Source organism: Echiichthys vipera (genome assembly GCF_963691815.1).
Source record: "Echiichthys vipera genome assembly, chromosome: 16".
In the NCBI taxonomy this organism is placed as follows: domain Eukaryota; kingdom Metazoa; phylum Chordata; class Actinopteri; order Perciformes; family Trachinidae; genus Echiichthys; species Echiichthys vipera.
Genome location: NC_139841.1, coordinates 30,170,886 through 30,185,885, shown reverse-complemented (window position 1 = coordinate 30,185,885; position 15,000 = coordinate 30,170,886). Strand labels below are relative to the sequence as shown.

At 46.1% G+C, this 15,000-nt stretch overlaps 2 protein-coding genes across 3 annotated transcripts in view; one reads left to right on the top strand and one right to left on the bottom strand.

Moving 5' to 3' along the window:
* Positions 1-8,102, bottom strand: part of fktn (fukutin) — a 10,145-nt gene extending 2,043 nt beyond the window's left edge. The window contains exons 1-8 of the mRNA XM_083929799.1: positions 7,866-8,102; positions 6,842-6,898; positions 5,955-6,155; positions 5,589-5,735; positions 3,301-3,431; positions 3,089-3,221; positions 2,842-2,971; positions 844-977 (exon numbers count right to left, since the gene is read on the bottom strand). Coding sequence (XP_083785925.1) covers positions 844-977; positions 2,842-2,971; positions 3,089-3,221; positions 3,301-3,431; positions 5,589-5,735; positions 5,955-6,155; positions 6,842-6,898; positions 7,866-7,967 — 1,035 coding nt within the window. The 5' untranslated portion in view covers positions 7,968-8,102. The remainder of the gene's footprint in view (positions 1-843; positions 978-2,841; positions 2,972-3,088; positions 3,222-3,300; positions 3,432-5,588; positions 5,736-5,954; positions 6,156-6,841; positions 6,899-7,865) is intronic.
* A 191-nt stretch (positions 8,103-8,293) lies between these two features.
* apc (APC regulator of WNT signaling pathway) overlaps positions 8,294-15,000 on the top strand; it is a 36,936-nt gene continuing 30,229 nt past the window's right edge. Inside the window, exon 1 of one of the 2 annotated variants that reach the window (XM_083929796.1) lies at positions 8,294-8,421. The gene's annotated coding sequence lies outside the window, so the exon portion shown is untranslated. Of the gene's footprint in view, positions 8,422-14,149; positions 14,171-15,000 lie in introns of those variants that run through there. The other variant, XM_083929797.1, reaches the window with a different exon arrangement.

The following is a 15,000-nucleotide window of genomic DNA, read 5'->3' as shown; positions in this document are numbered from 1 at the left end:
ATTTCAAAATAAAACACCGTTCTAAGGAAAGCTCCAGACTGTCTTCCACCTGCATTTCAAAATAAAACACCGTTCTGAGGAAAGCTCCAGACTGTCTTCCACCTGCATTTCAAAATAAAACACCGTTCTAAGGAAAGCTCCAGACTGTCTTCCACCTGCATTTCAAAATAAAACACCGTTCTAAGGAAAGCTCCAGACTGTCTTCCACCTGCATTTCAAAATAAAACACTGTTCTAAAGGAAAGCTCCAGACTGTCTTCCACCTGCATTTCAAAATAAAACACTGTTCTAAAGGAAAGCTCCAGACTGTCTTCCACCTGCATTTCAAAATAAAACACCGTTCTAAGGAAAGCTCCAGACTGTCTTCCACCTGCATTTCAAAATAAAACACCGTTCTAAGGAAAGCTCCAGACTGTCTTCCACCTGCATTTCAAAATAAAACACTGTTCTAAAGGAAAGCTCCAGACTGTCTTCCACCTGCATTTCAAAATAAAACACTGTTCTAAGGAAAGCTCCAGACTGTCTTCCACCTGCATTTCAAAATAAAACACAGTTCTAAAGGAGAGCTCCAGACTGTCTTCCACCTGCATTTCAAAATAAAACACTGTTCTAAAGGAGAGCTCCAGACTGTCTTCCACCTGCATTTCAAAATAAAACACTGTTCTAAAGGAAAGCTCCAGACTGTCTTCCACCTGCATTTCAAAATAAAACACTGTTCTAAGGAGAGCTCCAGACTGTCTTCCACCTGCATTTCAAAATAAAACACTGTTCTAAGGAGAGCTCCAGACTGTCTTCCACCTGCATTTCAAAATAAAACTAAATATTAATGAAATTGAGGTTTGACCTTTCCAAACTTGTGTTTGAGCGACAGCCCGGCGTCCCTGAACGACGTGATGATGTCAGATCTGAAGTCCACGATGAAAACGCCGATATCCACGTCCCGACTGTACGAGATGACGCCGCACTGCCTGAACCAGCCTGAGGGCGACAGAGCACATCAACACGTGACCTTCTCCACCACGCGTGACCTTCTCCGCTGCTGGGTCAGGGTCACTTCTGGGTCAGGGTCAGGGTCAGTGCTGGGTCTGGGTCACTGCTGGGTCAGGGTCACTGCTGGGTCAGGGTCACTGCTGAGTCAGGGTCAGGGTCACTGCTGGGTCAGGGTCACTGCTGGGTCTGGGTCAGGGTCAGTGCTGGGTCAGGGTCAGTGCTGGGTCAGGGTCACTGCTGGTTCAGGGTCAGTGCTGGGTCAGGGTCAGGGTCAGTGCTGGGTCAGGGTCAGTGCTGGGTCAGGGTCAGGGTCACTGCTGGGTCAGGGTCACTGCTGGGTCAGGGTCAGTGCTGGGTCAGGGTTACTGCTGAGTCAGGGTCAGGGTCACTGCTGGGTCAGGGTCAGTGCTGGGTCAGGGTCAGGGTCAGTGCTGGGTCAGGGTCAGGGTCAGTGCTGGGTCAGGGTCACTGCTGGGTCAGGGTCAGTGCTGGTTCAGGGTCAGGGTCAGTGCTGGTTCAGGGTCAGTGCTGGTTCAGGGTCAGGGTCAGGGTCAGTGCTGGGTCAGGGTCAGGGTCAGGGTCACTGCTGGGTCAGGGTCAGGGTCAGTGCTGGGTCAGGGTCAGGGTCAGTGCTGGGTCAGGGTCACTGCTGGGTCAGGGTCAGTGCTGGTTCAGGGTCAGGGTCAGTGCTGGTTCAGGGTCAGGGTCAGGGTCAGTGCTGGTTCAGGGTCAGGGTCAGTGCTGGGTCAGGGTCAGGGTCAGGGTCAGTGCTGGTTCAGGGTCAGGGTCAGTGCTGGGTCAGGGTCACTGCTGGGTCAGGGTCAGTGCTGGTTCAGGGTCAGGATCAGTGCTGGTTCAGGGTCAGGGTCAGGGTCAGTGCTGGTTCAGGGTCAGGGTCAGTGCTGGTTCAGGGTCAGTGCTGGTTCAGGGTCAGGGTCAGGGTCAGTGCTGGGTCAGGGTCAGGGTCAGGGTCACTGCTGGGTCAGGGTTAGGGTCAGTGCTGGGTCAGGGTCAGGGTCAGTGCTGGGTCAGGGTCACTGCTGGGTCAGGGTCAGTGCTGGTTCAGGGTCAGGGTCAGTGCTGGTTCAGGGTCAGGGTCAGGGTCAGTGCTGGTTCAGGGTCAGGGTCAGTGCTGGGTCAGGGTCAGGGTCAGGGTCAGTGCTGGTTCAGGGTCAGGGTCAGTGCTGGGTCAGGGTCACTGCTGGGTCAGGGTCAGTGCTGGTTCAGGGTCAGGATCAGTGCTGGTTCAGGGTCAGGGTCAGGGTCAGTGCTGGTTCAGGGTCAGGGTCAGTGCTGGGTCAGGGTCACTGCTGAGTCAGGGTCAGGGTCACTGCTGGGTCAGGGTCACTGCTGGGTCAGGGTCAGTGCTGAGTCAGGGTCAGGGTCAGTGCTGGTTCAGGGTCAGGGTCAGTGCTGGTTCAGGGTCAGGGCTGAGGACGCGGCCTGACACCTCTCTAAACTTAAGACGAGTCAGAGAGTTTAGACTCTAGTTAGTTTGGTGGTTAATGTTAGCAAATGGCTAATGTTAGCATGTTAGCGTGAGGAAAATGTTAGCATGTTAGCGTGTGGATAATTTTAGGATGTGATTAATGTTAGCATGAGGTTATACTGTCATGTTAGCGTGTGGCTAATGTTAGCATGTGGTTAATGTTAGCATGAGGTCATACTGTCATGTTAGCGTGTGGCTAATGTTAGCATGCGATTATTGTTAGCATGTGGTTAATGTTAGCATGAGGTTATACTGTAATGTTAGCATGTTAGTGTGTGGCTAATGTTAGCATGTGATTATTGTTAGCATGAGGTCATACTGTCATGTGAGCATGTTAGCTCGTAGCTAATGTTAGCGTGTTACCCAGACAGGTGCCGCTGCTCAGCCAGAAGGGGACGTCGAGGCGAGCGAGCGTGCGCGCCGTCAGATGAAGCAGCGACTTCACTTTCCTCCGAAAATCGACGGCGTCCGGAGACGAGTCCTCAGGGAAGAGCTGCGTTCGTCCACAGAGACACGTTTACTTTTGTTTCGTTTAATTGTTCTTTAAAATATAAAAGACCTGATCAAAGAACTTCCTCCCTTTCACAATAAAAGCCCTGTTGTGTCTGACCTGCAGGAAGCTGCGGGCTTCACGGTAACGGCACTCCAGGAAGCGAGCGTGTCGCTGCTCAGACAGGAACCGTGAAACGTTGCGTGGGATTCGAACGTCGAGGCCGTCCAGGACCGTCAGGATGAGCTCCGGCCTGCAGGGGGGGGGGGGGGGGGGTTAGCAACAGCTGCCTCTGATCATTTCCCTTTAGAGCGAACGTTTAAAGGATCCACCTGTCGTACGCTCCGGCGTGGCGTCCGTAGTCGAGCAGTTGGAAGGGAGCGAAGCTTCGGTCCATGTGGGCTTTGAGGCGCAGTGCTCCGTGCCACAGGTAGTTCCCGCTGCGCTCGTACAGGAACGCCACCTGGGACGAGAGTGTTCACACATTTGGGTTCGTTACACGCAACCTTCAAGGATCCGCGGCTGCGAAATGATCAACGTCAGGGTCAACGTCAGGATCAACGTCAGGATCAACGTCAGGGTCAACGTCACGATCAACGTCAGGGTCAACGTCAGGGTCAACGTCAGGGTCAACGTCAGGGTCAACGTCACGGTCAACGTCAGGGTCAACGTCAGGGTCAACGTCAGGATCAACGTCAGGGTCAACGTCAGGGTCAACGTCAGGGTCAACGTCAGGGTCAACGTCAGGGTCAACGTCAGGATCAACGTCAGGGTCAACGTCAGGGTCAACGTCAGGGTCAACGTCAGGGTCAACGTCAGGATCAACGTCAGGGTCAACGTCAGGGTCAACGTCAGGATCAACGTCAGGGTCATCGTCAGGGTCAACGTCAGGATCAACGTCAGGGTCAACGTCAGGGTCAACGTCAGGGTCAACGTCAGGGTCAACGTCAGGGTCAACGTCAGGGTCATCGTCAGGGTCAACGTCACGATCAACGTCAGGGTCAACGTCAGGGTCAACGTCAGGGTCAACGTCACGATCAACGTCAGGGTCAACGTCAGGGTCAACGTCAGGGTCAACGTCAGGGTCATCGTCAGGATCAACGTCAGGGTCAACGTCAGGATCAACGTCAGGGTCAACGTCAGGGTCAACGTCAGGGTCAACGTCAGGGTCAACATCAGGGTCAACGTCACGGTCAACGTCAGGGTCAACGTCAGGATCAACGTCAGGATCAACGTCAGGGTCAACGTCACGGTCAACGTCAGGATCAACGTCAGGGTCAACGTCACGGTCAACGTCAGGGTCAACGTCACGGTCAACGTCAGGATCAACGTCAGGGTCAACGTCACGGTCAACGTCACGGTCAACGTCACGATCAACGTCAGGATCAACGTCAGGGTCAACGTCAGGGTCAACGTCACGGTCAACGTCAGGATCAACGTCAGGGTCAACGTCACGGTCAACGTCAGGGTCAACGTCACGGTCAACGTCAGGATCAACGTCAGGGTCAACGTCACGGTCAACGTCACGGTCAACGTCAGGATCAACGTCAGGGTCAACGTCAGGATCAACGTCAGGGTCAACGTCAGGGTCAACGTCAGGATCAACGTCAGGATCAACGTCAGGATCAACGTCAGGGTCAACGTCAGGATCAACGTCACGATCAACGTCAGGATCAACGTCAGGGTCAACGTCAGGGTCAACGTCAGGATCAACGTCAGGGTCAACGTCACGATCAACGTCACGATCAACGTCAGGGTCAACGTCAGGGTCAACGTCACGATCAACGTCAGGGTCAACGTCACGATCAACGTCACGATCAACGTCACGATCAACGTCACGATCAACGTCACGATCAACGTCAGGGTCAACGTCAGGGTCGATGAGAAACCGAGGAACTTCCTGGAGACGGAGAAGAGGAGCCAAGAAAACACTCCAGGGAAGCTGTGATCACCCCGCTGTGGACGCCGTGGACGCTGTACCGCTCAACGTCGCGCTCACGTCACGCTAGCGTTACGCTAACGTTACGCTAACGTTACGTCAACGTAACGCTAACGTCACGCTAGCGTTACGCTAACGTCACGTCAACGTAACGCTAACGTCACGCTAGCGTTACGCTAACGTTACGCTAACGTTACGTTTCTGTCGTGTCTCTAAGTTCAGTCAGACGCATTCATCTGGATTTATTATTATTTATTATTTACTTTGGTTAGTTAATAAATAAATAAATTAATTAATAAATAATACATTAATATGTAAATAAATCATAATAATAATAAATTAATGAATAAATAAATAAATTAATTAATAAATAAATAATACATTAATATGTAAATAAATCATAATAATAATAAATTAATTAATTCATAAATAATAAATAAATAAATAAATAATAATAAAGAAATAAATCATAATATTAATAAATAATAATAATAATTAATAATAATAAATCTTTATTCTGGAACATTCTCGTCTTCCTTCAGGTTTGATATTTTTTTGTGTTTTGGTCGATTTTGAGCGTAACCATGGGAACGTCACCGCCGCTCCACTTTGACAGTAACTGTTGTAAAAGTGAAAAGAGTCGAGCTGAGGACGACACACACGTCGCTCGGCGCCACACACCTGAATGACGTAACCGTGGCGGCGGAGCAGGAGGTGCAGGGGGATCTGCTCTCCTGATAGGCCGTCCAGACCGGCCAATCGGGGGTCCTCTCCTCGCAGCTCCAGCAGCTCGAAGCCTTTCTGCTCAGCAGCCAATAGGAAGCCACGCTGACAAACAAAAAGGAGAACGCTCGTATTCTGCCCCGCCCACTTTAGTGTCACGGCAACTTCTGGTGCCTAACGTTAGCATGTTAGCCCGTTGTTGTCGTGGACGATAAAGTGAACAACACGTGAGCGTGAACACGTGAGCGTGAACACGTGAGCGTGAACACGTGAGCGTGAACACGTGAGCGTGAACACGTGAGTGTGAACACGCCGCGCACTCACCTCGTACTTCCACAGGTTGGCCTGCAGAGCGAAGGCCGTGATTGGCCGGCCCGTGCACAGGAAGCTGCAGTGCGGCTCACGCACCAGCCGGTCACGCTGCCTCAAAGCATCATGGGAGAGCAGCGTCAGGGCGGCGGGGTCGGCGAGGAACAGCGGCAGCCTGAACCGCTGCGCCAACGCCAGAAACGTCTTCAGCGTTTGCTACGGAAACCAGACAGAGAATGGCGTTACTATGGAAACAGCTGCCAAAACAGGAAGGGAAGGTGTTTTATATTTCAAAATAAAAGACTCACAAATGATTCAGAACTGTTTTATTAACATCACTGCTAACAGTGAGGCTAACACTAATGCTAACAGTGAGGCTAACAGTAATGCTAACAGTGAGGCTAACACTAATGCTTACAGTGAGGCTAACACTAATGCTTACAGTGAGGCTAAACCTAATGCTTACAGTGAGGCTAACACTAATGCTAACAGTGAGGCTAACACTAATGCTAACAGTGAGGCTAACACTAATGCTTACAGTGAGGCTAACACTAATGCTTACAGTGAGGCTAACACTAATGCTAACAGTGAGGCTAACACCAATGCTTACAGTGAGGCTAACAGTAATGCTTACAGTGAGGCTAACACTAATGCTAACAGTGAGGCTAACACTAATGCTAACAGTGAGGCTAACACTAATGCTTACAGTGAGGCTAACACTAATGCTAACAGTGAGGCTAACACTAATGCTAGCAGTGAGGCTAACACTAACATTGATGCTAACAGTGACACTAACACTAATGCTAACAGAGAGGCTAACATTAATGCTAGCAGTGAGGCTAACACTAACATTGATGCTAACAGTGAGGCTAACATGAATGCTAACACTGGCGCCCACTCACCCATTGGACGTCGCTGGCGGTCAGGTGACCCGTCCGGCTCAGGACGTGCGGCTCCGGCTGCTCAGAGAAACGTTTTTATCATCATTTAAGTTTGACGCTGTTAAAATTCTGCTGTAACAACAATAATAACATATTATTATTATTATCATTTACTGTTGTGTTATTATTAATAATAATAACACATCATTATTATTATTATTATTATTATTATTATATTATTAACTGTTGTGTTATTATTATTAATATAAATAATCATTATTATTAATAATAATAACAATAATAACATATTATTATTATTATTATATTATTAACTGTTGTGTTAATATAATATAATAATAACATATCATTATTATTAATAATAATAATGATATGTTATTATTATATTATATTATATATTAATTATTATATTGTATTAATTATTATATTATATTATTATATTAATTATTAACCTTCATCAGTGAGACAAACATTAACTGAATAAAGTATTATTATATTATTAATTATTATATTAATTATTATATATTATTATATTAATTATTAACCTTCATCAGTGAGACAAACATTAACTGAATAAAGTATTATTATATTATATTATATTATTATATTATTATATTAATTATTATATTAGTTATTAATTATTAACCTTCATCCGTGAGACAAACATTAACTGAATAAAGTATTATTATATTATTAATTATTATAAATTATATTAATTATTAACCTTCATCCGTGAGACAAACATTAACTGAATAAAGTATTATTATATTATTAATTATTATATATTATATTAATTATTAACCTTCATCAGTGAGACAAACATTAACTGAATAAAGTATTATTATATTATTAATTATTATTAATTATATTAATTATTATATATTATATTAATTATTATATTATATTATTATATTATATTATTAATTATTATATTAATTATTAATTATTAACCTTCATCAGTGAGACAAACATTAACTGAATAAAGTATTTCCGGTAATCGCAGTTGAGTCGCGAGCGCAGCCGTTACCCTGCTGACGTAGTTCCGGTAATAACGGAGCTGGAACAGCAGGAACACGGAGCTGCTGACGATCAGCAGCGTTAACACCGCGCTCCGGTTCACACGCGGCATCCGCTCCTGCTGCACGGGACCGGCTGCACGGGACCGGCCACATGTGCCCCCGCACCGGAGCTCCGAGTCCGGGATCAACGGCGACTGCACCCGAGCGAGCTGGAGCCGTCCGGGGCCGCCGCCATCTTTAAAACAACCCGCTGCTGCTGCTTCTTCTTCCTGCTGGGACCTTCACAATAAAAGTCTCCATGAAACTGAATACGCGAGTGTACACACGCACAAGCACGCGCACGCACAAACACAGAATCAGACACAAGATGGCGGACGGCAGCAGCAGTTTCCCCACAACAGAAATGTTTTAAAGTTAAACTGCAGCTGAAGAAGTGAAATAAGTGAACGGAGGGGAAGAACCGGGACCCGTGGAGCTGTTGGCCGTGTTTCCGCGGGGACATGAGCGGCCCCCGCCGCCTCTGAAGGCCTTTTCTCGGGATGTTCCCGTGGCTCTGAAGTGGAGGTAAGACCGTGCTGTTAGCTCCGTGCTAACCGTTTGTTTTGGTTGGATGTCGGTATTTGGACGGGCCCGCGGGCAGACCGGAGGCGGGTACCGGGTTTAACCGTGACGGACAGAAGGACAGGGTCTGACGAACCGACAGACAGCCGGTGGTCCCGGGTTTACTCGGGGAAACGGAGCTAAAGCAGCGACTCAGATGTTACTTTTGAGCTAACGGCTAACAGCTAACAGCTGCTGCTATAGTTACAGGAAACTCAACACTGTACAACAACAACAGTACGGGTGCTGTACAGTGTTATAATACTGTACTACACTGTCACTGATACTGTACTACACTGTCACTGATACTGTACTACACTGTCACTGATACTGTACTACACTGATACTGATACTGTACTACACTGTCACTGATACTGTACTACACTGTCACTGATACTGTACTACACTGTCACTGATGCTGTACTACACTGTCACTGATACTGTACTACACTGTCACTGATACTGTACTACACTGTCACTGATACTGTACTACACTGTCACTGATGCTGTACTACACTGTCACTGATACTGTACTACACTGTCACTGATACTGTACTACACTGTCACTGATACTGTACTACACTGTCACTGTCACTGATACTGTACTACACTGTCACTGATACTGTACTACACTGATACTGTACTACACTGACACTGATACTGTACTACACTGTCACTGATGCTGTACTACACTGTCACTGATACTGTACTACACTGTCATTGATACTGTACTACACTGACACTGATGCTGTACTACACTGATACTGATACTGTACTACACTGTCACTGATACTGTACTACACTGTCACTGATACTGTACTACACTGTCACTGATACTGTACTACACTGTTACTGATACTGTACTACACTGTCACTGATACTGATGCTGTACTACACTGTCACTGATACTGATGCTGTACTACACTGTCACCGATGCTGTACTACACTGTCACTGATGCTGTACTACACTGTCACTGATACTGATGCTGTACTACACTATCACTGATGCTGTACTACACTGTCACCGATGCTGTACTACACTGTCACTGATACTGTACTACACTATCACTGATGCTGTACTACACTGTCACTGATACTGATGCTGTACTACACTGATGCTGTACTACACTGTCACTGATACTGATGCTGTATTACACTGTCACTGATACTGTACTACACTATCACTGATGCTGTACTACACTGTCACTGATGCTGTACTACACTATCACTGATGCTTTACTACACTGTCACTGATGCTGTACTACACTGTCACTGATGCTGTACTACACTGTCACTGATACTGATGCTGTACTACACTGTCACTGATACTGTACTACACTATCACTGATGCTGTACTACACTATCACTGATGCTTTACTACACTGTCACTGATACTGTACTACACTGTCACTGATGCTGTACTACACTATCACTGATACTGATACTGTACTACACTATCACTGATGCTGTACTACACTGTCACTGATACTGATACTGTACTACACTGTCACTGATGCTGTACTACACTGTCACTGATACTGTACTACACTGTCACTGATGCTGTACTACACTATCACCGATGCTGTACTACACTATCACTGATACTGATACTGTACTACACTATCACTGATGCTTTACTACACTGTCACTGATGCTGTACTACACTGTCACTGATGCTGTACTACACTGTCACTGATACTGATGCTGTACTACACTGTCACTGATACTGTACTACACTATCACTGATGCTGTACTACACTGTCACTGATACTGTACTACACTATCACTGATGCTTTACTACACTGTCACTGATACTGATGCTGTACTACACTGTCACTGATACTGTACTACACTGTCACTGATACTGTACTACACTATCACCGATGCTGTACTACACTATCACTGATACTGATGCTGTACTACACTGTCACTGATACTGATGCTGTACTACACTGTCACTGATACTGTACTACACTGTCACTGATGCTGTACTACACTATCACTGATACTGATGCTGTACTACACTGTCACTGATACTGATGCTGTACTACACTGTCACTGATACTGTACTACACTGTCACTGATGCTGTACTACACTATCACTGATACTGATGCTGTACTACACTGTCACTGTCACTGATGCTGTACTACACTGTCACTGATGCTGTACTACACTGTCACTGATGCTGTACTACACTGTCACTGATGCTGTACTACACTATCACTGATACTGATGCTGTACTACACTGATACTGATGCTGTACTACACTATCACTGATACTGATGCTGTACTACACTGTCACTGATACTGTACTACACTGTCACTGATACTGTACTACACTATCACCGATGCTGTACTACACTATCACTGATACTGATGCTGTACTACACTGTCACTGATACTGATGCTGTACTACACTGTCACTGATACTGTACTACACTGTCACTGATGCTGTACTACACTATCACTGATACTGATGCTGTACTACACTGTCACTGTCACTGATACTGTACTACACTGTCACTGATGCTGTACTACACTGTCACTGTCACTGATACTGTACTACACTGTCACTGATGCTGTACTACACTATCACTGATACTGATGCTGTACTACACTGTCACTGATACTGTACTACACTGTCACTGATACTGTACTACACTATCACCGATGCTGTACTACACTATCACTGATACTGATGCTGTACTACACTGTCACTGATACTGATGCTGTACTACACTGTCACTGATACTGATGCTGTACTACACTGTCACTGATACTGTACTACACTGTCACTGATGCTGTACTACACTCTCACTGATACTGTACTACACTGTCACTGATGCTGTACTACACTCTCACTGATACTGTACTACACTGTCACTGATGCTGTACTACACTGTCACTGATGCTGATGCTGTACTACACTGTCACTGATACTGTACTACACTGTCACCGATGCTGTACTACACTATCAATGATACTGATGCTGTACTACACTATCACTGATACTGATGCTGTACTACACTGATACTGTACTACACTATCACTGATACTGATGCTGTACTACACTGTCACTGTCACTGTACTACACTGTCACTGATGCTGTACTACACTGTCACTGTCACTGATACTGTACTACACTGTCACTGATGCTGTACTACACTATCACTGATACTGATGCTGTACTACACTGTCACTGATACTGTACTACACTGTCACTGATACTGTACTACACTATCACCGATGCTGTACTACACTATCACTGATACTGATGCTGTACTACACTGTCACTGATACTGATGCTGTACTACACTGTCACTGATACTGTACTACACTGTCACTGATGCTGTACTACACTCTCGCTGATACTGTACTACACTGTCACTGATGCTGTACTACACTGTCACTGATGCTGATGCTGTACTACACTGTCACTGATTCTGTACTACACTGTCACCGATGCTGTACTACACTATCAATGATACTGATGCTGTACTACACTGACACTGATACTTTACTACACTGTCACTGATACTGATGCTGTACTACACTGTCACTGATACTGATGCTGTACTACACTGTCACTGATACTGTACTACACTGATACTGATACTGTACTACACTGTCACTGATACTGATGCTGTACTACACTGTCACTGATACTGATGCTGTACTACACTGTCACTGATACTGTACTACATTGTCACTGATGCTGTACTACACTGTCACTGATACTGATGCTGTACTACACTGTCACTGATACTGATGCTGTACTACACTGTCACTGATGCTGTACTACACTGATACTGATGCTGTACTACACTGTCACTGATGCTGTACTACACTGATACTGATGCTGTACTACACTGATACTGATGCTGTACTACACTGATACTGATACTGTACTACACTGTCACTGATGCTGTACTACACTGATACTGATACTGTACTACACTGTCACTGATGCTGTACTACACTGATACTGATGCTCTACTACACTGTCACTGATGCTGTACTACACTGATACTGATGCTGTACTACACTGATACTGATGCTGTACTACACCGATACTGATGCTGTACTACACTGTGACTGATACTGTACTACACTGTCACTGATACTGATGCTGTACTACACTGATATTGATGCTGTACTACACTGACACTGATACTGTACTACACTGTCACTGATACTGTACTACACTGTCACTGATACTGTACTACACTGATACTGATACTGTACTACACTGATACTGTACTACACTGTCACTGATACTGTACTACACTGTCACTGTACTACACTGATACTGTGCTACACTGTCACTGATGCTGTACTACACTGTCACTGATACTGTACTACACTGTCACTGATACCGTACTACACTGTCACTGATACCGTACTACACTGACACTGATACTGTACTACACTGATGCTGTACTACACTGATACTGATAGTGTACTACACTGTCACTGATATTGTACTACACTGACACTGATACTGTACTACACTGACACTGATACTGTACTACACTGATACTGATGCTGTACTACACTGATACTGATGCTGTACTACACTGACACTGATACTGTACTACACTGATACTGATGCTGTACTACACTGATACTGATGCTGTACTACACTGACACTGATACTGTACTACACTGATACTGATGCTGTACTACACTGATACTGATGCTGTACTACACTGTCACTGATACTGTACTACACTGATACTGATGCTCTACTACACTGTCACTGATGCTGTACTACACTGATACTGATGCTCTACTACACTGTCACTGATGCTGTACTACACTGACACTGATACTGTACTACACTGTCACTGATACTTTACTACACTGTCACTGATCATGTGACTGACTCAGACTGATCATGTGACTGACTCAGACTGATCATGTGACTGACTCAGACTGATCATGTGACTGACTCAGACTGATCATGTGACTGACTCAGACTGATCATGTGACTGACTCAGACTGATCATGTGACTGACTCAGACTGATCATGTGACTGTTGTGTTGCAGTTGTAGCGTTTATTTACATTTACCTGATTAAGGAATCGGTTTTACCTGCTTGGGCACGGTACGGTGGCACAGTGGGAGGGCGCCCCCAGTCACTACGGCAACCATCCTCCTTAAAGGAGAGAGAGAGAGAGAGAGAGAGAGAGAGAGAGAGAGAGAGAGAGAGAGAGAGAGAGAGAGAGAGAGAGAGAGAGAGAGAGAGAGAGAGAGAGAGAGAGAGAGAGAGAGAGAGAGAGGAGAGAGAGAGAGAGAGAGAGAGAGAGAGAGAGAGAGAGAGGAGAGAGAGAGAGAGAGAGAGAGAGAGAGAGAGAGAGAGAGAGAGAGAGAGAGAGGAGAGAGAGCTTTATCGTCCTTTAGTGATCAGACTGCAGAGAGAGCGTGTGTGTGTGCGCCTGTGTGTGTGCTTGCGCCTGTGTGTGTGCTTGCCGCCTGTGTTGTGTGATGCTTGTGTGTGTGTGTGCTTGCGCCTGTGTGTGTCTGTGTGTGCTTGTGCGCCTGTGTGTGTGTGACCCCAGTCAGCCTGCAGCAGCTGCAGCAAAGCATTCTGGGAGGAGGGAGAGGCAGCCCCCCCTCCCCCGTCTCTGGCTCTGATTGGCTGCTGCTCGGCTCAGCTGACTCTGTCAGACGGAGCAGAGAGACGGAGGTGATGGAGGCTACAGCGATGGGGTGAGCTGCCATTTTCTCTTTCTTTACCCAGCCGCTCCTCCCTTCATCCCTCCTTCCTTCATCCTTCCTTCATCCTTCCTTCATCCTCCCTTCATCCCTCCTTCCTTCATCCTTCCTTCATCATCCTCATCTTCCTTCATCCTCCCTTCATCCCTCCTTCATCCTTCCTTTATCATTCTTCCTTCATCATCCTTCCTTCATCATCCTTCCTTTCCTTCCTTCATTCTTCTCATCATCCTTCCTTTATCATCCTTCCTTCTATCTTCTTTCCTTCATCCTTCCCTCCTTCCTTCATCCTTCCTTCATCCTTCCTTATCATCCTTCCTTATCATTCTTCTTCATCATCCTTCCTTTATCATCCTTATCCTTCCTTTATCATCCTTCATCCTTCCTTTATCATCTTCATCCTTCCTTATCATCCTTCATCCTTCCTTCCTTCATCCTTCATCCTTCCTTTATCATCCCTTCATCCTTCTTCATCCTTCATCCTTCCTTTATCATCCTTCATCCTTCCTTATCATTCTTCCTTTATCATCCTTCATCCTTCCTTTTTATCCTTCTTCCTTTATCATCCTTCCTTCATCCTTCCTTCATCCTCCTTCACATCCTTCATCCTTCCTCCTCCTCCTTCCTTCCTCCCTCTTCCTCCTTCCTTCCTCCTCCTTCATCCTTCCTCCCTCCTTCATCCATCCTTCCTCCCTCCTCCTTCCCTCCCTTCCTCCCCTCCCTTCCTCCTCCCTCCTCCCTTCCTCCTTCCTCCCTTCCTCCCTCCTTCCTGTCGTCCTTCCTGTCGTCCTCCTGTCTTTGTTGTTATTGATGTCAGAGGATTA